Genomic DNA, 26,402 nt, shown 5'->3' on the forward strand with positions numbered 1-26,402 from the left:
ATCACACAGGCTTCACTCTAAGTCTCTGTCCAAATGTCGCGTCCTCAGAGATGTCTTCTCTGCCTTCTAAGACACTCACACCTCCCTCTCTGCTCTCATTTCCATCCTGTCCCTTGTCTCTGTCTGTAGCAATGGTTTTCTGATATTACCTCATGTGTTAAGCTTTCTAGGGCTGCCATGACAAATCACCACAAACTTGGTGGCTTAAACCAACAGAAGTTTTTTCTCATGGTGAAGAACAAAACACGAAGAGTACCAGATTATACCCTAACCCAGTTTGTGGGTTTTCAACTCCACTCCATGATGTACAGTGTATTCAGTACCTGCTATAATGAGGCTGGAAATAGGCTAAATGGGCTATTTATATGAGGCCAGCACAACCTCATCAGCATAAAAATGTCTTTCCTACTTGAGCACCCTTTGCAGTGTGGCATAAATTTCAGCAGATGGTGCGCACGCCCTCTAGTGGCCATGAGAACAGTTACCTCCATGTGTTGCTTTCCTCAATGGCAACAATATTTCTGAATTAACGTTGCTGCTGCTGCTGCTAAGTTGCTTCAGTCCTGTCCGACTCTGTACGACCCCAGAGACGGCAGCCCACCAGGCTCCCCTGTCCCTGGGATTCTCCAGGCAAGAACACTGGGGTGGGTTGCCATTTCCTTCTCCAATGCATGAAAGTGAAAAGTGAAAGTGAAGTCGCTCAGTCATATCCAACTCTTAGCGACCCCATAGACTGCAGCCTACCAGGCTCCTCCATCCATGGGATTTTCCAGGCAAGAGTATTGGAGTGGGGTGCCGTTGCCTTTTCCGAATTAATGTTAACTCACATTTATTGGAGAAGGAAATGGCAACGCACTCCAGTGTTCTTGCCTGGAGAATGCCAGGGACGGGGGAGCCTGGTGGGCTGCCGTCTATGGGGTCGCACAGAGTCAGACACGACTGAAGTGACTCAGCAGCAGCAGCAGAAAATGTAAAGCTAAAGTTGTACAGAACTATGTATCTACTTCTTTGTGCAACATCAGAGTACAAACAACACTTTTACTAACAAACAACAGGATAACAGCAGATACCAGGCAGCATTCTAGGTTTGTCTCCAAAGTGCTCAGATTTCTGTCAATTGGCAATTTACCCAATGCCCTGCTTCTCCCTCCAAATACGTTCCAAATGTTCTCTTATCCCATTTAAATTTAAAACAACTTGATTTATCAAAACTTCTAAGAATAAATGAATGGATATATGCTAAATCACTGCTCTTAAAAAGATAAATTATAGAAATTCATGAAAAGACTTTGAAAAGATTTTGGTTACAGATATGAGTTTTACTGTTGGCATCTGGTGGTAGACTAAAAGGTACAAATCAGATGATTCTGTCACATGCTTTAAAATATAAAAAAGTAAGAATATTGACACAGAAGCTACTGATACTTAAGACAAATTACCGACAGAGGAGTCATAAAATTAGTGACTGTGAAAGTGACATTACCACACTCAGTCCTATTCCCTTTCCAATCAACTTAATGTCTAAATAAAAGTGACACGGGTATGTCTGACTATGCTGTCTCCAAGTAATAAACTGTCTTGTCTGTCTCTTAAACAGTTATAAAGAACTTTCAAGGAAGAGGAATTTTATCATACAATTAGAGTAAATGAAGAAAGGAGAATTTCTTAACATGGTTTGCAACAAGATGACATAAAGCTCCTGATCTCTGCCTGCAGTGTCCACCAGGAAGTCCATTTAGTTTTAGCTACATTCATGATTTATAAGTCAGGTATGATATTAGTGCATATCTGGGAAGAACATTCTAGACTCTACCAAGCGTCAATCCTATGATTTTCATACACATAACACTCCCAGTTCTACAGAATAAATACTAATGACCCAATTAATAAAACTTTGCTTCTTTAATAGTAAGTCAATAGCCCATCCTTTATCACTAATTATTCTTAGAACCATTATTAAAGATGAAGGAAAAAAAGTTACAGTCAAGTTAAGATTTATTTCAAAATTTTTCTTCCATGAAGGAAGGATCAAAAATGACACAAAAATAATTAAATATTCAAAGTTTTAACCTCTAGTTACATAGCAAAAATTCAAATCAGAGACTTTAATCATTCCTTTGTATATAAGGAAGAATCTTGGGACCCAGAAGACCTGGACTGCAGTCCAGTCTCACTTAGGGTAAATCATACCCTCTCTGCCTCTCTGTACCTTTATCTTCTTAATCTGTTTAGAGGATCTACAGTTTTCAACTACCTCACATGGCTGCTGGGAAAATCAGAAGTAAAAGCACTTGAAAACTGCTGGTCACTTACCCAAGCATAGTTTACTCATTCTTTGCTGATAATGTCTAAGGTATTTTAGAATTTACAGAGTCAAGCACTTACAATACTCACCCTTTAATGTCTTTCTGCAATGTTCAGTAAATTAAATGCAATACTGTTTTCCTAAAAATAGCATCTGGGTTTAGTGTCATATTTTACAAACATAAAAGTATGGTGAATGATGAGCAATCTGATTTGGTTAGGTCTGATGTATTCTAAGTCAAATAAAATATTGGTTAGGGAATTCTCCAGCAGTCCAATGGTTAGAACTCGGTGCTTCCACTGCAGGGAGCGTGGGCTCGATGCCTGGCTGGGGAACTAAGAACCAGCAAGCCGTGCGACACTGTCAGAACTATATACACACGTGTATACATACATGCACACACACACATGTATTTTCTCCATTTGTTAAAAACTTCTGCTCTTCTAGGTAATTATCAAATAATCTGAAATAGGCTTTTAAAAGGATTCATCTATAGGACTTGTAAAAATTCAAACCAACCTAGAATTAGAGTATTTCTGTTTATAACAGCATTAGAAGCATATGTGAATAGAGTGCAGTATACACAGAATAATGAAGTTTATGTCAATACAGAAAGTTGTTAATTGCAGAGTAGCATCATTGCCCAAGTAATAAACACTACACAATCTTACAATGATCTACACTATTCATAAATACCTGGATTAGAGACAAACTTATAAGTAACCAATATGGTTTTTTTTTAATGAGGAGGAAATTATCAAATGCATTCCTGTAACACATCACAGACACATCTAGAGACAGAAGCAGTGCCATCCTAACAAACCTTAGAAGTGCCACAGAAACATTAAATAATTATTTCTGCCGAATTTTAGTATACCTAAATTTAAACACACTTGATATTGAAATCCGTATTTGTAATTTCATGGAATTATCAATCCATATTAAACACACTTGATATTGAAATCCGTATTTGTAAAGACAATATTTGGATATTGTAATCCAAATACAGATTTGATATTGAAATCCGTATTTGATCAAAGCAAGTATCTGTCATACTAAGACTTCTTTAAATCAGCAATACCCTTAACATACTTAGGATGCACGCTTTTTTGGGGCGGGGGGAGGGTGTGGTACAAACAAACTGAGTAAACAGCTGAGCATCAGGGACATCTATAGACGAAAAATAACTCACTCCAGGCTCTAGCTCCCCACGGGTAACACTCCAGAAATTTCTAGTTAAGGCATTGCTTAATTTTCATTTCTCTACTGACACTGTGATAAGCAGAGACACTTGAAATAATTAGATTGTGGCTTTCTGTGTGCTATATGAAAAAATGTGTGTTTATACTAAGACCTGTGAGGCATCCTAAAGACCTTATTTGAGGAAACAATCATTCAGAACAGCGGTTCTCACCCAGGATGATTCTGTGCCCCTAAGGGACACGTGACAATGCCTGGATATTTTTGCTTGTCACAAGTAAGGGGGACGTGCGGTGCTATTGGTATGAGCAGGTGGAGGCCAAGGATGCTGCTAAACATTCTGCAGAGCACGGGACAACCCGCCACAACACAGAATTATCTGATGCCAAATGTCAATACTGCCGAGGCTGAGAAACCTTAATTTAAAGGATGCCTATAAAGTTTATTATGGTCCAGAGTGAGGCCTCTAAAAATTCTTTTAAACTTTTTTATTTATTCAACTATCAAAACCATGACAGTGGTTTCATTTCTGGATCGGAAATTGTGTCTTTATGCTATCTTACAGAGAGTGAATGAAGCTGATACTGCTTATTTCTAAGGCAGTATCTGGTATGTTTCACAAGATAAAAGACTTCCCATTTGAAACCATGCTGGGCGCAACTCCCAAATTCTTTCACAATTAATCAAATACTGTCTCTTGCCAACCCAACAGTTCCATCTCAGTGAACAGAAGCCCAGCAAAGATGATTCTAACAAGATAAAAGCCATCTGCAGCTTTCAGGAGGCATTTGAAAGGCCAAGAGAAGCTCTACAGGGTTCCATCTTGGCAGCACTCTCTTGGGTCCCATCTTAAAAGCAGTCTAACCATTGTTGTCACCTTTCTAATTAAGTGGGCTGCCAAAAACAAACAAACAACTTGAGTAATGTCACTGGCACAACACCGAGTCTGATGTGAACTCAACATCGGACTTGGAGCATCATCACTGAAAGCTGCTGCTGAAAAGCGGGTTCTAAGAATGGAGAAGCTCAAGGTCAGGAATCATCCTTGCTGCTCAGTCACAGCTGTGCCCTCGTCTCTCTCCTGCAGATCCAACTACAGAGACACTACAAACATCTTAGAGACAGTAATAAAAAGGGTCAGAAAGATCTCTGATACACATGCTCAAAGGCAGTTTCAAAAATACTTTCCCAACCAAAAATGATAAATCTTTTGTCTGCCTCTTTCCAACCTCTAAACTCACCAAAGCCAAAACAGGAGGGATTATCTGAGCCATCTCCCTTACTTCAGAGATGAGAAATCTGCATAAAACGCAGAAATCAAAGATTTCTGTCAGAGCTAGATGTCAGGGCTAAAACCCAGCCCTGTAGAGTCCTGCTGCTGCTGCTGCTAAGTCACTTCAGTCATGTCCGACTCTGTGCGACCCGAGACGGCAGCCCACCAGGCTCCCCCGTCCCTGGGATTCTCCAGGCAAGAACATTGGAGTGGGTTGCCATTTCCTTCTCCAATGCATGAAAGTGAAAAGTGAAAGTGAAGTCACTCCAAGCTGAGTCCATCTCATCACGTGACCTCTGCTTAAGAACTGGCTCAAAACTCTCTGTACACAAATCTCTCATAGAGCTGGATATAATCATAAAGCCACGTCTCTGTGCTCTGTAAAGCCAAATCATCTCTGTTTTTTTTCCACACTCTTTTGGGGCAGCTCTTCTCCCATTTCTTTACTTTCTAGAGGACACTCAGTGAAAATGTAAAGGGAAAAACAGAGGGCAGCAATCCAGGCCCAATGTTCCCCAGAAGTCTCAACAGAGTTCACCTGAAGGAAGACCTCTTGGCCTCTGCAGGTCATTTTTTATCATCTCAGTTACAAAACAAACAAAAGGTTTTTATATAAGTAGGGAATTCCAGCAGATGTTATGCATTTTGAGTTCTCTCAGTAGTGCTAACTATCCAGGATTTTTCCACAATGTAATTTTCACTGACGGATTTTCATTTATTATGACTACATCCTACCTGGCATTTTCTTTTTAAAATCTCACTTAATCCGTTTTACCAATGAGAAAATGGAGGCATAAAGAGGTTAAGTACTAGCTGGAGGCCACATAGCTTAGAAGACAGAGGTGAGTTTGGATTCAAGTTTGTCTGAGTCCTGATTCTTCACCGTCTTGCTGGACCACCCCAGTGACTGACTGTCATCTACTGAAAATCTACATGAAAACCCTCATTGCACAATCACTGCACCAAAAGGAGTCTCAGGAAAACCCTGTTCCCGGACCTTGACGCCTGGCAGATGAGTGAGCTGCCCCCAGTCACAGACCCAGTCGGTGCTGCCAGAGGGATGGGCCCAGGTGCCCTGCCTCCCACTGTAGGTCCTGCTCAGCAGCCTCCCAGGAAAACCTACCCTTTATCCACGTAGGAGGAAGCATTCACCCTAAAGCACATCTGGGAACTAGAAGCAGAATACCTGGAGAGGAACACTGCTGCCTAGAGAATCTGCTAACAGTTAACACAAAGTGTTTCTGACACAACTGGAAAAAGCTGTAAATGATGTTCTGGGGAAAGAAATTCATATCCCACCTATATAAAATATACACAGTGCAAAAGGTAACTTTTAACCAAATGACAGTTACTAAATTCTTAAGTATGAGAGGTGGATTCATATGCTTTTTGTCTCTACTAGGTACTTATAGTCTTGATTTTGTTGTAGCTAAGTATCATTTTTACCTGTGACCAAGAGGCTCAGATGGTAAAGAATCTGCCTGCAATGCAGGAGGCTCAGGGCTGAGAATATCTCCTGGAAAAGGCAATGGAATGGCTACCCATTTCAGTATTCTTGCCTGGAAAATTCCATGGATAGAGCCTGGTGGTCCATGGGGTCCCAAAAGAGTCAGACACAACTCAGCGACTAACATCATAAGTATGATTTTACATTTGATCCAGTGAATTTTTCTGTGGAACTATTTTTATAATTTTTGAGATTATTTTAAGATTTATATTGGTCTCTCAATAACAACCTGTCCTGAACACGCATTGAGGACCCCAACAAAATAATCCATCAGGGGTTTACTGGCAATAGGAAAACAGTTGAGATGCCATGTTAGGAAACTTTCTGTTAATAAACCTTGACAGTTTTACACATTTAATAAAACAGAAAGAACATATTCCTAGCTTTTTTTTAAAAAAACTACAACTTACAAGAAAACCAGGTATCTCACAGTAGAGTGCTGTCAGCATCATATACAATTTTTAGAAATCTATGTCCTATGCGCTTCAGTCCCTTCAGTCGTGTCCGGCTCTTTTTGCGACCTCATGGACTATATCCCCCAGGCTCCTCTGTCCATGGGATTCTCCAGGCAAGAGTACTGGAGTGGGCTGCTGTGCCCTTTTCCAGGGGATCTTCCCAAACCAGGGAATCTTCCTGACACAGGGATCGAAGCCACGTCTCATGTCTCCTGCTCTGGCAGGCGGGTCCTTTACCACCTTCACCACCTGGGACGCCCAGAAGTGCTGTGTCATCTTCTATTTAGAATCCACAAGTGCATGTAAATTGTAAATGAATCCTTACATACTCCATCTTATATTCAGAAATCCACAAGTGCATATAAATTGTAAATTAATCCTTACATACTCTAAGTTAATCGTGAGACAAACTGAAAGTTTGTTTAAAATTCCCGAATAAAAAATAGTACTCACAAGTTTTCTGTTCTCTAAAAACTCACTTGGCCAAACCATCCCTATAATTAAGTATCTCCAAAAGCATTTAGTTGGGGCTTACCTATAATGTGTTCTTTTAATTGCTGCAAATCAGGAAGTATAAAGACTCTTCTAATAAAAACAATCCAATGCAACCCAGTGAAGCCTGAGGAAATGGGAGAAGACAGGAAAGACAGGTACCTCGTAGTTTGAGAGAAAATCTAGTAATTCTGATTGAGATGGGATGTAGAGAAGTGGTTTCATCACTCGGCGGACAAACTTCTCAATGTAAACAGCACTCATGGGGCCTTTGTATTCGATTGGTCCAAAACTAGTACCAAAAAAATAAAAATAAAAAATAAAATACATCATGCATTAAACCTGTAATATGTAACTGAAATCATCAACACCACAAAACGAAAATGTCTTGTTTTAGGATCCCAACTGGTTCATATGTCAGTAGCCTTCCTTGTCTCAAGAGGGTAACTGGAGGCCTAATTAAGAGCAAGCATTTTATGTGAGGGGAGGTACAACTGGCCATTACTTTTTAATATGAAATTAATTCTGCAAACTGAATTTCAGAGCAAAGTTCATTCTAGTCTCTGAAAAAAAATTAATTCTCACAGTAACATTGCTATAAAAAACAATAAACAGGCAACTCTGAAAACTGACCAAATGCCAAAGGATTCCAGGATCTTTACACAATTCTGCTGCGGGGTGGGGGAGGGGAGGAAGGCGGGGGAATGGGTACACTTTCCTTTTCAAGTCACCGTGAAATTAGGAACAAGTTGAGCAGTTGGTCCTTGGCCTACTACAAAGTAGTCATTAAATATTCTCAGAGGCACTTACACAAAGGGTCACTAAATAAACCTTAAACCTACTTAAAACTTTATTACAACAAAAAATCATATGAAGATATGAAGTCAGGGAACTGTACAAATGATCTTCCCTGTTTTCTCAGGCAGTTGTGCTTGCGGACACACAGGAATTTGATTTAGTACCGATAAGCAATACTGCCAACACCGAGTTACCCTCCTAAGCTAATCAGAATGCTCACAGGGCTTTCTTCACTCTTGCACAACAGACATTGCTCAAATATAATTGGATGGTATGTGGCAAGGATGGGGGAGTACGGCGAAATTCAGCAGATCTATACCCATTCTTCTCTCTGAATAGAAACTGACACCAAGTGTCCTGTTAACAGCAACAACAGAGCATAGAAAAGAACTACGTAAATGGGGATCACAATATTAATATATGATAACAGAAATTAATACACATACATATAATGTGATGACATAAACAATCTTCAGTGTGCACTGCAGAATATGACAGCAGACAGAGGAACATCAGCAGAAAGAGGTAAAAATAGCATTCTACACACAGTGGAGACACTGGGTCATCGACTCTATGGATTCAAGACTTACTACAATTCATTTGCTAACTAATTTTGTTTTTAAATTACTACCACCACCAACCCTATCATCCACCACCAATTTTTAATTTAAAGGAAGAAATCAAAAAAATCATCTGATAACTTATTTTGCTTAGCAGAAAGTGGGCAAGGGACCTGGAAACCTCATCCACTCACGCAAATCAGGCTCTGCTGAGGTTCCCAGGTCCCGTGTTACAAGGGTCCCAGGGATCAGGTGTAATGAGAAGATCCCCAGATGCAGGTCGTAGAGCACATTTTGCCAGCACACCATGGCCACTGCTTTCGGACAAGCTGACTGAGGGGAGCTGAATTCTGCACAGAGTGTTTTGGGAAAACTACTTCCTGCCTCAGAGCCTTTCCTAAACTGCCTTTGTGACTGGCAGTAAAACAAGACAAAAAAACGGAGTCTGCTCTCACAAAACAGGAAAGCCTGTTAATTTCTATAGGTAGCTACTACTAGTTAAGCTGTTACACAAACAGCACAGAATACAAAAAGGCTACCTTTTGGGTGTCTCTGCCGTAGCACTTTATTTTTTGGTACAACGGGAATGGTAGATGTTGAAATGAGTATTAATGGTTCTGAACCAACTCAAACAAGTAAAGGTTTAACAGGCCAAGAGGAGGGGCAGGCACTTTAAGGTATAGCAGCCTCAGATTCCCCATCTGTAAACTAAGAGGGCTGGACTAAGTATTTCCGACGTTCCTTTCATGTCCTTTCAATCTTTCTATAAAACTAAGAAAACCAGTAGTGTACGACAGTGCTGCACACCCACATAACCTGAAACGACATTTGTACTCAATTCAAGGGAACTCTTGTGATTTTAATGTCACATCGAGCTAAGTCTACCTCTGGGCAGCGGGCTTGGGTACACACTGTTGCAAGGCCTACACTCCCTGCTAACCATCTGCACCCTATTTCCAAAAAAAGACACACAGGGATCTCTTCAGGGCAAGCTCATCGCCCATTACACATTACCGAGGTTTAGAACTTTCAAATATTAATATAACACCACATACTTACCTTAAAAAAATAGAAGTGACCATCAGAAAGTTACTCAGAGAAACTGTGTTTATACCCAGAGGGAAATTTGAGGGTGGAGATGGGGAAGGAATGTGTGTTTTTGCCCAAATACTATTTAATAGCTCCTGAGAAACAACACTCTGAGCCACACAAGTTTTATGTTAGAGACACAGGAATGTGCTGGAAGGGGACAGATAATCCACAAATGACAGTCTGGTGATATCTATAATAAATCTGCACTGATTAAGGCCCAAGAATTTTAGAGGGAGGTAATAAAGCCTAACGAAGAAGGCAATGGCACCCCACTCCAATACTCCTGCCTGGAAAATCCCATGGACGGAGGAGCCTGGTAGGCTGCAGTCCATGGGGTCACTAAGAGTCGGACACGACTGAGTGACTTCACTTTCACTTTTCACTTTCATGCATTGGAGAAGGAAATGGCAACCCACTCCAGTGTTCACACCTGGAGAATCCCAGGGACGGGGGAGCCTGGTGGGCTGCCGTCTATGGGGTCGCACAGAGTCGGACATGACTGAAGTGACATAGCATAGCATAGCAATAAAGCCTAAAAAGTAAAGTTCTTACTGGTCAACTCTTCTTAACCCTTCAGTAACAAACTTCAAGCCAATTACACTGAACAGAGCCCAGAATTTCATCTTCTGTCTCTAAAATCCTTCAAGTCAGATTTTAGACCTAACATCCACAGCGGGATTTCCCAGGGGTCTCAGTGGTAAAGAATTCACCCGCCAACGCAAGAGCCACAGGAGACACAGGTTCAATCCCTGGAGGAGGAAATGGCAACCCACTCCAGTACTCTTGCTGGGATAATCCCAGAGACAGAGGAGGCTGGAGGGTTAGTCCATAGTCACAAAGAGTCGGACACAACTGAGCAACTAAACAACCCGGAGCAAGGCCCGGGCAGTTCTCCAAAGTCAAACACCAGTATTTCTGCAGCAAAGTGAGTACAGAGGCACCTGATGTGGTACAAAGACTATGGGTGGCCTCCTGGTACTTTAGGCCAAATGAATGCATTTGGGGACGATGTTCATGGAACTCTCTCTCTCAGGTCTTCAAAGCTCTCTGGATTTCAGAATGATACATTATAGGATTGCTGACTTGTAGTTTTTTCTTCCCAATTTGAAAAGATGTTAGATATCCTCCTGACTATGTTATGCTGCTAGATAACGGGATAAGGACTTTAGTACATTTTTATTCCATAAAATACTTCTATAATATTTGAAACATACAGCCACACAGCGGAGTAACCAGTACAATTGAAAACAATGCTACTGAATATGTCATGACACGGAAAAATGTTCACACACAAAAAAAGCAGTTGAGGAGATATTACTACTATCAATACATGATCCCATTTTTTAAGTTAAAAAAGGGGGGTGTGGATATGTACAGTCACAGGAGAATATAAATCAAAACACATAGTGATTATGGATGGTTGATAAATCACAGATCCTTCTATTTACTTATTTTTGCTTGTTATTTTCTCAATTTTCTATAGTGGATACTTTTAAACAGGATAAAACAAAAATTCACTTTGAAACTGATAAACTGAATTGGATTAGAAACACTACTTGAAAGTTCTTACCTCCGATGATACAGATATATTACAGGAAAATAAAAAAAGTGTTTCTGTTTTCTGCATTTCCCCTGATTCCACCAACAGTTAATTGCGACAAACAACACCTGCAAGTCAAAGAAGGTTTCAAATGACTATAAATAACAACTGAAAAATCACCAAGATTTAAAAAACAAAATAATAGAAATGAAACAATCCCTCTCTGAAACAGAAAGCATTAAAAAAATCGTTTTGGGTATTCAAAGAAGGGCATCATTTACCCTGACAAGGACAAAGAAAGACTCTAGTGCCCAGCTGGGACTCTGAACACTTTACAGTCTGGTCCAAGAGGAAAATGAGCTGCTCCAAATCCTGGAGTGAATGACACCAAATAACTTTTTCTAAGCATGATTAGACTAAAACTTACCAGTAGGATATGTCTTTTGATAGTCAAACTGAGAATCTGAGAACAAAAACAATCTTACCTACAGCTGACATACCAAAAATTTCAAAGGACCGTTTTTAATAATGATATTAAAAACCAATAAAGATAATAGATGACTAGAACTATGCTCTAAAATATACTATCAGAGAGCAAAAATATGGATTAAATATGTATTTATAGGCAGATGCTGAAGTATTTAAGGAGACGTATCCCAGTGCCCGAAATTTACTTTGAACTGTACCCAAAATGGGATGGATTAATAGTTAGGTGCAGTTTCTCACCTTTGCTACTACCGACACTTTGAGCATGAACTGATACAGGTTTTTTGCTGCTGTTTGTTTTTGCTGGGGGGCAGGGGTGAGGAGGGCACACAGTGGATGTCGGATGTGGTGGGATCCCTGGCCTCCCCTCTCCAGCAGTGACAACCCAAAACCTCTCCAGTCCGTCCCAAAAGTCCCCTGAGGACAAAACTGCCTCTAGTTGAGAACCACTGATTATGTGGATGACAAGATGAATAGATACATGATAAAACAAGCCTAATGTTATTAGACGTTAAGTGGTAGACACAGCTCACCTTTGCTATTATATGTTTAAAAATCTTTGTAATAAAGTACTGAAAAATATGAAGGCTACAAATGAAAAGTCACTTTCAGATGCCTTATACTGACCAGAGAGCAGTACTACTCAAAACTTAATGTAAACTCTCCAGAACTCCTTTTATACTCTACCTATACTTTCTAACAGTACCTTTACCAAGGCTGACACCTCAAAAAAGGGCACAATCTACCACATTTGCTAATTGTATTAAGTAATGTGGCTCCAGAAATTTTTGCCTGTTTTCAAAAATAAATCCACTCCTTTTCCCTTCTGAGAACACAGAACAATAAGCTCTCAATTTAGAAGGAGCTGAAATTTTTTCTGAAAGAAGGCAGAGCACATCAGCTATGGATGGCACTGTAACCTCCACCACTTGTCCTGCAGCCTTTAACAAACTATTCTGCCCTCTAAACCCAAGGTCGTGCTTCAGGGCAACCAGCATCAGCTTGCAGGGCTGTTCTAAGGAGCAGGGGCCTGCACACCAGCACGCAATCCCTACAGTCACTCTGAAGGACATATTCCTTAGGCTGGCAGTAATATAACAAGTAGTTGACACTTACCCTAAAATACAACAGACTCTCACATTTTCCCACAAGTGCTCTAAATGAGGAATGACTTACAAAGGGGTGACTTCTTTAAGCTTGCCTCCCAGAGCTCCCTTAGGGTTATTTTCTTCCCACAAGTGTCCCCAGCTTGATTACTATCAGCCATTCTTAAGGGGAGTTGTGGCGTGGTGGGGGCGGGGGGGGGGGGGGGGGGGGGGGGGTGGGGGTTGGGGGGAGACAAGGAATAGATTGATTCCATGGGTCCAAAGGGGGGAATGGGGGGTGGGGGGTGGGGGGAGACAAGGAATAGATTGATTCCATGGGTCCAAAGCTGGAACACAAAATCACAACCCCCTGAGAATCAATGCTATCAATACAAAAATCAATGTATTTATACAGTACTTAGTATCAAGCTCAGGGGTATAACTTAATTAAAAAGGTTTTGCTAGGCTGGGCAGGAAGTCTAGCCAACATTTATAACATTGTTTCTAAGAAAATCCAACTGAGAGTTCTAAATGAACTTCTGAAACTGGACTGTGCCACAAGTCACCCCAGATCAGTGGGTCTGGACAGCAGCCTCTTAGAAACCTGTGGGATGCTTTTTGGCTGACTGCATCGGTCGGTGGGTGCTAGAGGGCATGTGGTGGGCAGGGGCCGTGGCCCTGAAGTCTGCAGTGCTCCAAGCTGCTCTGCACATGGAACGATCCTCCATATCCCCCAGAGCAGTTTTAAACGTCCTGCCAAACACTGATGTGGAGGGAAACCTGTTTATTATTATTAAACTCAGATTTTGACTCCATTTTATATATGTCAATCCAAAGCATGACTTCTCTGTTCACTGAATTTCTCAAGAAGGCAACATCTGTTTAATTGAGGGCAGAAAGGACTTTCGTCGGCTCAGAACTTTACCAAGAGCTGTTCACCATTTAGAAAAATCAAGTCACTGAGAGCAATGCCCTCGTGGCCCCTGTGTGGCCAACATATCCTACTTTATGAGGCTGCATTTGTAACTGTTCCTGCATTTATAACTCATAGCGGTTCTACATAAAGGTACAGGGACCTAACTTACCACAGCACTTACATACTAAAACACATGTTTAATTATATACCACTTTTCTTTTTCCCCTTATCTTTATGTTATAATTAGTGCATTAGATTGGCTACACTGAAACTATATGTATAGGGGAGTTTTATCATCTATGAATACCTTCTGAGGACAGAAAAAGGGATATCAAAAAATACTTGTTTTATAAAGGTCAACTGGGATCCACTGGATTGAAAACCACTGCCAGACAGAAGGCCTATTTATCAATTGTCTATACATCCCTCTTACCAAGCGTGAAGGTGGCGTTCATTAAATTTTTGTTGAATGTAGCTATGGTCTAGGTATTTGAAAGGTCTGCCTAGTAACACTGTAATCATGACACATAAATTTCTCTTACGTAAAACAACTAACCAGCAAATGTTAACAGTACATTCAATGAGGATTTTCAGTCTCCCCACTGAAACCAGACAACCTGGCACCCTGAGATGAGCACTGGCCTCATCACGAGAAAACGTAGCATCTCCTCCCACTCCTGCCTCTAACCAACTATGACAAGCACAATCAGAAAGCCTCTGCTCACAGGGGCTTTACGATTTAGGCTCGAAATAAGGCTGTTGGCCTTCACCCTGGCAAAACCAGCCGTCTGGGAAAGCTGTCTCTGTGGGAGAACCTGCCCTGCGCCTGGCCTGCCAGTCATCTGACGGTCAGGCTGAATGCCCACCTTACCTGGTCTGAAAGCCGACTCGCTGCTTGTTCAATTTCAGCCCTGGCGGCGATGGACTGGCCACACCACGGAGCATAGAAGAATAGCAGCACCACCTCCGAATCCCGGCGAATGTGCTCTGCGTAGTCCAGCTGCCCCTGGAAGAGGTCAAGAACCGGAGACCTCGAGGAGAAAAAGCTGACAGGTGGCTTTGCTGGAATTATCACATCTTTTGCTCGACTAAAAAAAGAGCAAACACAAGATTGTTTAGTTTATCTTCTTCTAACAACAGCTCTGTGTAGAAAGAGAACAAAGCTTAAAAGAAAAGTCTTCTCTTAAATAAGAAAAGGGACTTCCCCAAACACTGGCCTGGAGGATAAAAGCAGTACTTTGTGCTAAGCGAAGGCAAGATTTGACTGAGAGAATGCAAGACAAGACTCAATGACATGTTAAAAACATTCTCTAACACTGTCTGCCCCGGGTGTGGGGTGGAAGGGCAGGGGAGAGCACAGGAGAAGAGTGTCTGAATAATTCGGACTCTTGCCTCCCCGACCCAAAAGACTCCATCCTTATCTCTCTGCAGCCTTGCCCTCCACAAGCCACTGATGTCCAGGGTTTCAGAGCCACCAGTGAGCTTGCGCAAAATCAAGAGGGGGGAGCATGCATGGCACCACTAGGAGGCATGGGAAATGCTCACAGCCCACTCACATTAAGTTCATTAGCTGTGGCTGGCCTGTACTTGGGACACTCAGGTAAAAGTAATAATAATGTAGATGTCTCCATTATGCATCATGATCCAAAGGTTAATAAAGATGAATAGCAAAGCAACTGCCCATTTAACTGGAAAACAGGTTTCCTAAGTATGTACTTAAGATTCACAGAAGGTCAGGGGAAGAAAGAAAATAAAACTAAACAAGTGGCCAGAGCCAAGACAACAAGGTCTGTGCCGAAGCTGCATCCCACCAGGTTAAAGGGCCCCAGTGAACACTCTTGAGCTGTCCACACATCTGGATTAAAAGAGTATAAAACCATTAGAGAAGCTTAGCTAAGAAACCAAGAGAGGAAATAAAAGTGGAACCCTACAAAAATTCAATTAACCCAAAAGAGGGAATTTCCTAGATGTTCGGTGGTTGACAATCCATGCTTTCAAACTGCTGAGGGCCTGGGTTTGGTCCCTGGTTGGGAAACTGAGATTCCCGCAGACCATGTGGTACCAGGTTAGGGGGGAGGGATGGGGCAGGAAGGTGAGCAGAAAAAAGACCGAGAGAGGAAGAAAAACCAGAAAGTATAAATGGAAAACAAACAGCCAGATGGTAAACACAAACCCAACCATATCAACAATTACATTAAATATAAAAGGACTAAACCACCCAATTAAGAGGAAGAGATTGCCAGGCTGGATAATGAAGCAAAACCCAACCATATGCTGTCTAAAAGCATTTTAAACATAAAGACATAGCATGAAACCACAGGGATGGGAAAAGATAAACTACATACATAGTAAGCACAAAAGCTGTAATAAATCATTAGGTGAAAGGATAAACTAATTTGTGTGTTCTTACAATTAAATGTTCCTCAGTAATTTAAAAGACAACAAACCAATATATGCTATAACTGGATGAATTTCAAAATACACTGAAAGAAGTCAGACACTAAAGAATACATATAATACGAATGCATTGACATGAAATTCCGTAACAGGCAAAACTAGTCTATAATGAAATCCATCACATCAGCAGTGGTCTGGACTTGGAAGTAGAGCAAGGAAGACTGACTGCAGAGAGTGCTGAGGAAAGTTTCTGGGGACAAGGAATTAAAAGGGTAGCGGTGGCTACACTGGCCAAAAGCCATGGACCTACATATGTAAAATATGTGAATTTTACCAAACGTAAATTATAGTACAATGGCATTGATGAGAAACTTTGGCTGATGGGTCACCTCCTTGGTGAGGACTGCTCCGACGATTCTCCCAATTTTTTTTTCTTCTTTCAGGTTCCTATTAGTTGCTTTCAACAGCCCTCACCATAATCTGTGACTTACTTATTTACCTGTTTATTAACTCCATAAGGGTAACAACCCTGGCTCTTTTTTTCACTGATAAATCCTCACTGGATTTGCAGCTCCCAGTACTGCAAAGGTCAGTAATGTGTGAAATGAACAAACCTACCCTACTCACCTCATTTGAATATATGTGACAGCAAATTAAATCCATACAGACATATATTATTAATCTGAATCAAAAATGTCAGAAGGTCCATTTGCTTTGCAAGGAATGATTCTAGAACTCTGTTCTAACTTTAAATGTGTTCAAATGAACTTTGAACTCTGGTCTCTCAGTATATAGCAAAGTAGCAGGATGGAGAAACAGGTAGGAACATGCCACCAGCTCTGAGATATGCAGCAGACAGACAGATACTTAGAACCAAAAAAGAAATCAGACATCTGGGTTGCTTCCATTTCCTGGTGGTGGTTTAGTCGCTAAGTCGAATCTGACTCTTGCGACTCCACAGACTGTAGCCTGCCAGGCTCCTCTGTCCATGAGATTCTCCAGGCAAGAATTCTGGAGTGGGTTGCCATTTCCTTCTCCAGGGGATCTTCCCCACCCAGAAATCAAACCCAGGTCTCCTGCACTGCAGGCAGATTCTTTACCAACTGAGCTATGAGAAGCCCTTGCATGTCCTAGATATTGTAAATAGTGCTGCAATGAACACTGGGATACATGTGTCTTTTTCAGCTATGGTCTCTCAAGGGTATATGCCCAGGAATGGGACACAGAAGCAACCTAGATGTCCACTGACAGATGAATGGGTAAAGAAGTTGTAGTGTAATACAATGGAATATTATTCAAAGCCATAAAAAGGAATGCATTTTGAGTCAGTTCCAATGAGGTGGATGAACCTAGAGCCTATAATACAGAGTGAAGTTAAGCCAGAAAGAGAAAAACAAATACTATATATTAATACATGTATATGGAATCTAGAAAGATGATACTGATGAGCCTGTTTGCAAGACAGCAATGGAGACACAGACATAGAGAACACACTTGTTGACACAGTGGGGGCAGGAGAGGGTGGGATGAATTGAGAGAGTAACACTGAAACCTGTGTCACCGTATGTAGAATAGACAGCCAGTGTGCGAACGCTGTGTGACGCAGAGAGCTCAACCCAGTGCTCTGTGACAGCCCAGAGGCGTGGGGCGGGGCAGGAGGCGCCAGAGGGAGGGGACGTATGTGTACCTGTGGCTGATTCATGCTAATGTACGGCAGAAAGCAACACAATACTGTGCACCAATCATCCTTCAGTTACAAATACATAAATTAAAAAAAGAAAGAAAGAAATCATACAAACACCCAAGACCAAAGCTACTCTTAAGAGCCTTGGATCATTTAGTTTGAGGAAAAGAGGACATACCCTTCTCTACATCTAGAAGGTGTCAGCTTCCTGAATTAAGACAGTTTTAAATATATTGCTTCCCCATTTTAACCAAAAATTATTAACATCATAAAGTAATGCTGTTAAAAGTCAGAGCAAATCTCCAATTTACACACTCACACTAATATTTTAACTCTGCAATCAGGGAGCTTTGTCTAAGTAAAACACCTTCATAACCCCAAAAACTCGGTCACTTACACAATAATTCAAAAAAAAAAAGTTCAATGAGCAAATGTTACTGGACTTCAGGCACTGCTGTATAGGAACTAAGGCTATAGGAGCAGGGACCTGTTCTCAAGGGGCTTCCTTTCTCAGGGAAGAAGACATGCAAACAAGCAAACCTGTAAACAGACATAAAACCATACAAAATGAACATGCTCACTGGAGAAGTCAACGCGGAAATGTGGCAGGGCACCTGGAAGCTCCTCCATGGGGTGGTGGTCAGGGTGGTGTCTTTTAAGCTGAGATGTGAGTGACAGGGAGGCAGTCACCCAGAGGCAAGGCCCTGAGGCAAGCTGACACATTCTCAGCAAGTCCAAAAGTCTTGGAGGTATTATTTTTCTACTCTTCAAATTTGGTGGTAAGAGTTAAATATGCAAACGGAAGGAAAATGCAGGTCTGTGACAAATCAAACAAAGGACAATCATCAGCCTAGTACTATTGATGAGCCAGCTCCTCAAGTAAACAAGCCAGACAAGCCCGTGGCCCGTCAGAAAGCAAACGTTAACCAGGGCAGAGAAACCCGTATGTGTCTGCCCCAACAGAAGCATTCATGAGTCGCCATTTAACTCCTAAATTAGCTACTGTTTTTGAGAAACTAAATGGAGATTAAAGATTTCCTGCAGCTTTGAAGCCAAAGAGCTGATTGCAAACAAGGAAGTCCTGTCGCAACTCCCAATTTCTATACGAGAATCATGCTCTACACCTCCTTCCAAAGAGGGTCTGTGGCAGCTTTGAGCTTACAAAACAAAATAAAGCAAAATGAATATATACACATAGAGAGATAATGGGGGACAGGGAAGGCTGGAGTGCTGCAGTCCCTGAGGTCCCAAAAAGTCAGAGATGACGGAGCGACTGAACAACAGAGATAACAGAGACAGACACCCAAAGACATACTTATAACTTTTCCCCCACAAAAACACACCCACAAAGCAGGGTAAAAGGAAAGGATGAAGTCATGGACATTCAATGCATAGAAAGGCAGCTAGGACAGAGATTAAGTGCTCAGAAATGTACAACTAATTATTAATAGTGTTTCAATCCCAAATCAACCTTTTTTCTCTTTTAAAAAATAAGCAATAAGACACTAAAGGGGGTTGTCTTATTTCAGGTCTGGAGCTATTAATAAAAAATAACTTAAAAAAAATTCTACTCTCCTTTAAGCCTCTGTCCTTATTAACACACAAGATCTTAAAAGCAAAATAGGAAAAGAGCGGCAGAAATGTCAGAGTCAGTTGTAGAACAATAAAGCAGTATCATGACACCATTCAATCAAAGGAGATTATAAAAAATCAATTTGAGTCTATTAAAAGACCATCAAATTTGTGGCACAGAAAGAAGCTGGACAGGCAAACAGGCTGTTCACTGGCTCATTCTCCTTGCCTGAAGCAGGTGGGATCTCACTCAGCCTGCTCCATTAACTGGATTTACACTTCCTGAAATCTCAAAGGACTTTCATATCTACTAAGTCTTGTTCTCTCAGAGAAAATACTACGCTTTATTGCTATAAATGGACAAACTGATGCAAGCAAGCTGTCCACCCCTGGAGGAGAGAGAACCTCTCTTCCTCATCTGAACTCGAATACCACATTGCCATATTCTACCTTGTAAAATACTTTGTGTAATTCCCTTGTGTAGGACGTGACACAGAACACGGTTAAGAGCCTGATTTCTGACAATAAAGGATTCAAATTCCAGCTCAGCCACTTATTAGGTGGAAGTGAATTGGGGCAAGTTTTGCAACATGGCCAAAGCTCCACTCCTTTGTGTGTAAACTGCAAGGGTAAGAACATATATATATGCGTGTGTGTGTGTGTGTGTATCTCTCTCCAGACTTTACTAGGTGACTTAAGTGATCCACAACAGGCTCTCAGGTCACGTGTTAAATAAATAAATGCATTCATGGAATCTGTAGTTCTCAAACAGGTGACTCTGTTCCCCAGAGGACATCAGGTACGATCTGGAGACATTTCTTATTGTCACATTGTGGGGGGTGGCGGGTAAGAGCAGGTAGTAGGTAGAGGTTAGGGATACCGCTGAACACCTCAGAACGTACAAGGCAGCCCACTACCACAAGAATTATCTGAGTCAAAATATCAACAGTACCAAGGCTGAGAAACCCAGCTGGCAGGCTGCACCTGGCACAATGGCAAATGCTCAATAAGGTTTTTTGTTTAGTTTTTTTACTATATGACTTTTTTTTCAATTAGGGATATAGTTGTTTTACAATGTTGTGTTAGTTTCTGCTACACAGCGAAGTGGATCAGCCATACATATACTTCCATGTGTGTGCACACATGCTCAGTTGCTCAGTCATGGCCAACTCTCTGCAACCCCATGGACTGCAGCCCTCCAGGCTCCTCTGTCCATAGATTTTCCAGGCAAGAATACTGGAGTGGGTTGCCATTTCCTTCTCCAGGGGATCTTCCTGATCCAGGGATCAAACCCGTATCTTCTGCATGTCTTGCACTGGCAGGTGGATTCTTCACCACTGAGCCACCTGGAAAGCCCATATGTATCCACGATCCCCTCCTTTTTGGATTTCCCTTCCATTTAGGTCACCAGAGAGCATTATGTTGAGTTCTCTGTGCTGTACAACAGGTTCTCATTATTACCTATTTTATACATATTAGCGTATATATTGGAGAAGGCAATGGCACCCCACTCCAGTTCTCTTGCCTGGAAAATCCCATGGACGGAGGAGCCTGGTAGGCTGCAGTCCATGGGGTCGCTAGAAGTTGGACACAACTGAGCAACTTCACTTTCACTTTTCTCTTTCCTGCATTGGAGAAGGAAAGAGCAACCCACTCCAGTGTTCTTGCCTGGAGAATCCCAGGGATAGGGGAGCCTGGTAGGCTGCCATCCATGGGGTCGCACAGAGTCAGCACGACTGAAGCGACTTAGCAGCAGCAGCAGCGTATATATGTCAATCCCCATCTCCTAATTCATCAGCAATAATTATTATAACTTCTTCTTTCTACTAAAATCTCCAATCTTTTGACATCTCTTTGACAACAGGGGTCATATATTGTCCTAAACAGACTCCATAAAATTGTTCCAAGTTGAAATCTTCCCAGTGGCCGCTATGCCGGTCAGTGGCACCACAAACTAATAAACTGGAGTCCCAGGAGACACACTATGGACACACTAAAATACGAAAACACACTGGACACGCTAAAACATAAAGCAAAACTTGTACTGGTGTCCTTCTCCAAAGCAAGACACATTAACTGTCTTTCCCTCCCCCACCCCACCCACTAGCTCCAGCCTAGGCCTTTCTCCCAGTTTCAGGAAAACACCAGTCCACCAGTCTTGTCCAGCCCCAGGACCTTTGCACCTGCTGTTTCCTTTACCCTGGACATCCCCCCTCCCCCGGATCTCCCCAGTGCTAGCCCCTTCCCCTTCTTGGGTGATTCTCCAATGTAGCTCCCCAGGGAAGGTCTTTAAGCCCCACCCTCATTGCTTCTATTCCCTGCACAGCACTTACTGAAATCCTTTAAGATTATGTTAAGGTTACTCGTTTACTGCCTGTATACCAACCACTGGAATGGAGAACAGGAACTTCTGATATTCATCACACACCCTCGAGGAGCCGTCAGCATACAGTAAGTGCGGATAAATAATCGTTAGATCCATGAGTGCATGAATTCTCAACGTCCGGGACGCTAGTGGTCGTCTACGCCTACCCGAGGCATAGGGAAATAAAATGGGTGATAAATAAGGGTCCTACAGCATGGGCAAAAGGCACGGATGCACCCCCAAGAAATCCCAACACGTGACAAGCACATCTGAACCTGGCCCACCTTTCCTCGGTATGAAAATGGTAGGAAGAGCGCCGGGCAGCACCTCAGAGCCTCGCCTGAGGGCTCGCTGGCCGGCGAGAAGAGAAAGCGGCGGGCAGGGCCGCATGCGGCAGGCGGGAGGGTCAAGTCCACCGGCCGGGGCAAAGGCAGGCCCGACTTCCGGAGGCCGCTTCGACCCTCGACTCTGAGGCCCCCAAACCGGTCACGCGCAGCCGGCCCGGCCGAGGGGCGCCGGGCCGGGGTGGGGTGCGGGCCGTCTCACCTGCAGGTAAACTTGAGGGCGAGGAGTAGCGCGCAGCCGAGCGCCACGGCCCCGCAGAGCAGCTCGGGCCGCCGGCGCGCCATGAGAGAGGCGCCGCGCAACCCGCGGCGGAGCCGGCCCTCCGAGGACGCAGCCGGGGCCGGGCTGAGGGAGCCGGAGCCCGCGGGGCCGCCGCCGCCGCCCTCGTCCTCGGCGTCGTCGCTGCTGCTGCCGCCGCCGCCGCCGCGGCCTCCGCATTCCGACATTACATGCTCCCCGTCGCCGGCTTTATACCGCCGTCGCCGCCGCCAAGGGCCCGAAGGCCCGGCCCGGCCCGGCCCGTCGCTCCCCAATCCCGCAGCTCGCCGCGCCGGCTAACCCGGAACCTCCACGTCAGCCCGGCCGCCGCCGCGGCTCCCGCCCCCTCCGGGCAGAGGGCGGAGCCGGACACCACTCGGAAGCCCAACCCCCGGAGGGCCACGCCCCTCGCTCGTGGCGTCTGCGCGGCCCCATCCCTCACCAGCGCCGCCGCGGAGGCGTGTTCGTCCCACAGGCCCCGCCCCGTCCCTGGAGAGTGTGCGCACGCCACCGGTGCCACGTGCTCGCCCCGCTTACGCCCGTCCGTCCACTGAGTCTGCGCAGGCACAGCTGCTAGGTGTCCGGCTGCTCTTACGCTGGTTAAACCCAGCGCTGCCCTAAAGCATCCCCGGGCTGCGGAGAGTCACTGCCTGGTTCCGGGAGCTTAAAAGAGCTATGTTGGTGACAGCAGTCGTGTCTGGGACACATCTGTGGAATTGCAGTGGCATCAGTACTGACCTCACAGGGGTGCTTTGAAGGTTAACCTGAGGTCCTTGATGTAAACTGCTGGGCCCATAGTGAATGCTAAATAAGTCTTAGGGACTGTTCTCTCCCAGTGTCCATTTCCTGCACAGTGAAGTGCTGTGCGCCACGGTACCACGTCCCTACACCACGGCCCTGGGAAAACGGTCTGTGCATCCTGTACTCACTTTAGAGATGGGAAAACCGAAGCGGCTTGGAGAAGCCGCTTGACCGCGTCCACTAGGCATTAGATGGGAGTAGACTCGAAAACAATTTGGTTAACAAGCCGCTCCAGCGATCCTCTGCCGACTCTAAATCCTTTCTGACTCTAAATGTTAATGAAAGTGAAAGTCGCTCAGTCGTGTCCGATTCTTTGCGACCCCATGGACTATGCAGCCCTTTGAATTCTCCAGGCCAGGATACTGGAGTGGGTAACGTTTCCCTTCTCCAGGGGATCTTCCCAACCCCAGGGATCGAACCCAGGTCTCCCCGCATTGCAGGCGGATTCTTTACCAGCTGAGCAACAGGGGGAGTTCCAAATGTCCTAAATGTTAGGTCATTTCTAAATAAGTTTTTGTGATTAAAAAGGACAAGTCGGAGAAGGATGAAATGTGATTTGAGAGTGACTGGGATTGTTTACCTGGGACACGTGTACCTGGAGCTAAGAGAATGTCCGTAATTACCCAACAGCTGGGGCCAAAGATCTAGGATAGACTTCTGCTGTCAATAACTACAAACCAGGTAAACAAAACGCAGAGAGAACTAAGGCAGTATGATACCACAAAAAAACAAAAAACAGAAGATAAGAAGTCACCTATGCCACAAGCCAGCGTGCTAACCCTGGTGCAAGGTTTCCAGGGAGGTAAAGGGCTCTTACTGACTATGCCAAAGCCTTTGACTGTGTGGATCACAATAAACTGTGGACAGTTCTGAAAGAGATGGGAATACCAGACCACCTGACCTGCCTCTTGAGAAATCTGTATGCAGGTCAGGAAGCAACAGTTAGAACTGGACATGGAACAACAAACTGGTTCCAAATAGGAAAAGGAGTACGTCAAGGCTGTATATTGTCACCCTGCTTATTTAACTTCTATGCAGAGTACATCATGAGAAACGCTGGACTGGAAGAAACACAAGCTGGAATCAAGATTGCCGGGAGAAATATCAATAACCTCAGATATGCAGATGACACCACCCTTATGGCAGAAAATGAAGAGGAACTCAAAAGCCTCTTGATGAAAGTGAAAGAGGAGAGTGTAAAAGTTGGCTTAAAGCTCAACATTAAGAAAACAAAGATCATGGCATCTGGTCCCATCACTTCATGGCAAATAGATGGGGAAACTGGCTGACTTTATTTTTCTGGGCTCCAAAATCACTGCAGATAGTGATTGCAGCCATGAAATTAAGACGCTTACTCCTTGGAAGGAAAGTTATGACCAACCTAGATAGCATATTGAAAAGCAGAGACATTACTTTGCCAACAAAGGTCTGTTTAGTCAAGACTATGGTTTTTCCAGTGGTCATATATGGATGTGAGAGTTGGACTGTGAAGAAAGCTGAGCGACGAAGAATTGATGCTTTTGAACTATGGTGTTGGAGAAGACTCTTGAGAGTCCCTTGGACTGCAAGGAGATCCAACCAGTCCATTCTGAAGGAGATCAGTCCTGGGTGTTCATTGGAAGGACTGATGCTAAAGCTAAAACTCCAGTACTTGGGCCACCTCATGTGAAGATTTGACTCATTGAAAAAGACCCTGATTCTGGGAGGGTTTAGGGGCAGGAGGAGAAGGGGACGACAGAGGATGAGATGGCTGGATGGCATCACTGACTCGATGGACATGAGTCTGGGTGAACTCCGTGAGTTGGTGATGGACAGGGAGGCCTGGTGTGCTGTGATTCATGGGGTTGCAAAGAGTCGGACGTGACTGAGTGACTGAACTGAACTGAACTGAAAGGGCTCTAGGAATGGCCACGTTCCTAAGTGGCCCAGAGCATTCAGTTTGTTCACCATGGAGGCTCAACATGTTGGTAGCTCATGTTCAAATGCCATTTTGCTCTTTGGTTTGTATATCTCATCTTTTTTTTTTTTTTTTTAATACTGTTTTTTTTGGGCTGCACCAGATCTTAGTTGCAGCATGAGGGATATAGTTCCCTGACCAGGGATGGAACCTGGCCCTCCTGCATTGAAAGTGCAGAGTTTTAGCCACTGGGCCACCAGGGAAGTATCTCCTCTCACAATCCCATTTTTTTTTTTTTTTTTGCTCTTTACTTCCTTCCTTTATGTTAAGTGGCTCTTTTCTAAAACACTGTTAATTCCTTTAATGATTTAAAACTAATTTTTTTCAGTTTATATTCTTAGTGGCAGCATTTAGGGATTGTGCGTTAGTTGCTCAGTCGTGTCCAACTCTCTGTGACCCCACTGACTGTAGCCCACCATGCTCATCTGTCTGTGGAATCCTCTAGGCAAGGATACTGTAGTGGGTAGCCATTCTCTTCTCCAGGGGATCTTCCTGACCTAGAAATCAAACCTGGGTCTCCCCCATTGCAGGCAGATTCTTTACCATCTGAGCCCTTCAGAGATTACAGTATACATTTTTTTCTGAATCTACTTCCGATTTACACTAACTTAATTCCAGTAAGATACGGAAACTGCTCCAATATAGCTCCATTTCCTCCTTCCGTTTTTATGCTATTATTGTTCTTTTTTAATCTACTACAAACCCAGTGTTATGTTATTGTTTTGTATAATATTGTTGGAAGAAGCTGAGAAAATTTTTAAAAATGCATTTCTAGTTTTTTAACAAGATGTTAACTTTATTTACCATTTCTAGTGCTCTTGATTTGTTTAGATCTGAGTTAACACAGTATATTGTTAACAAAAACAAATACAGTCCAAAGTCATGGGTACTCATTCACTGTAGGCCAGTAGGGCAGAATCCACCTTACTCTTTCATAAGACACCTGTCCTTTGCACAGGATCAAGTTCAAAGTGTTTTGTTGCCTCTGGGCTATTTCATAAGACCACTATATCTTATGGCTGTGCAGGGTGGTGTCTTACAAGCCAGGAGACCAAAGTATGTTTCCTTTACTCCTCTGTTTCCAGATATTGCTGCTCCGGCAATGATGGACAATGGGAAATTCATTTCCGATGACACCAGGCCATCTGGGTCAGGCTGCACTGCTCTTCAAGGTTTGTTCTTGTTGTTCAGTCATTAAATCGTGTCAGCCCTAACTAGTCCACGTCAACCAGTATCTGTTGTGCTTTCTTGGTCACTTTTCATACCATGATCAAGGTGGTGGCATTTGCATAGGGGCCAGGGAGAAGATTCCAT

At 43.3% G+C, this 26,402-nt stretch overlaps 1 protein-coding gene across 3 annotated transcripts in view; it reads right to left on the reverse strand.

The window, feature by feature from the left end:
* TXNDC11 (thioredoxin domain containing 11) overlaps positions 1-22,660 on the reverse strand; it is a 60,394-nt gene extending 37,734 nt beyond the window's left edge. The window contains exons 1-4 of one of the 3 annotated variants that reach the window (XM_061402533.1): positions 22,274-22,657; positions 14,581-14,797; positions 11,253-11,350; positions 7,395-7,524 (exon numbers count right to left, since the gene is read on the reverse strand). In XM_061402533.1, the coding sequence (XP_061258517.1) occupies positions 7,395-7,524; positions 11,253-11,350; positions 14,581-14,797; positions 22,274-22,518 (690 nt within the window). In that variant the 5' untranslated portion in view covers positions 22,519-22,657. Of the gene's footprint in view, positions 1-7,394; positions 7,525-11,252; positions 11,351-14,580; positions 14,798-22,273 lie in introns of those variants that run through there. The other 2 variants (XM_061402534.1, XM_061402535.1) reach the window with 2 other exon arrangements.
* Between the last annotated feature and the right edge of the window lie 3,742 nt (positions 22,661-26,402).

Source organism: Bos javanicus, chromosome 25, assembly GCF_032452875.1.
Source record: "Bos javanicus breed banteng chromosome 25, ARS-OSU_banteng_1.0, whole genome shotgun sequence".
In the NCBI taxonomy this organism is placed as follows: domain Eukaryota; kingdom Metazoa; phylum Chordata; class Mammalia; order Artiodactyla; family Bovidae; genus Bos; species Bos javanicus.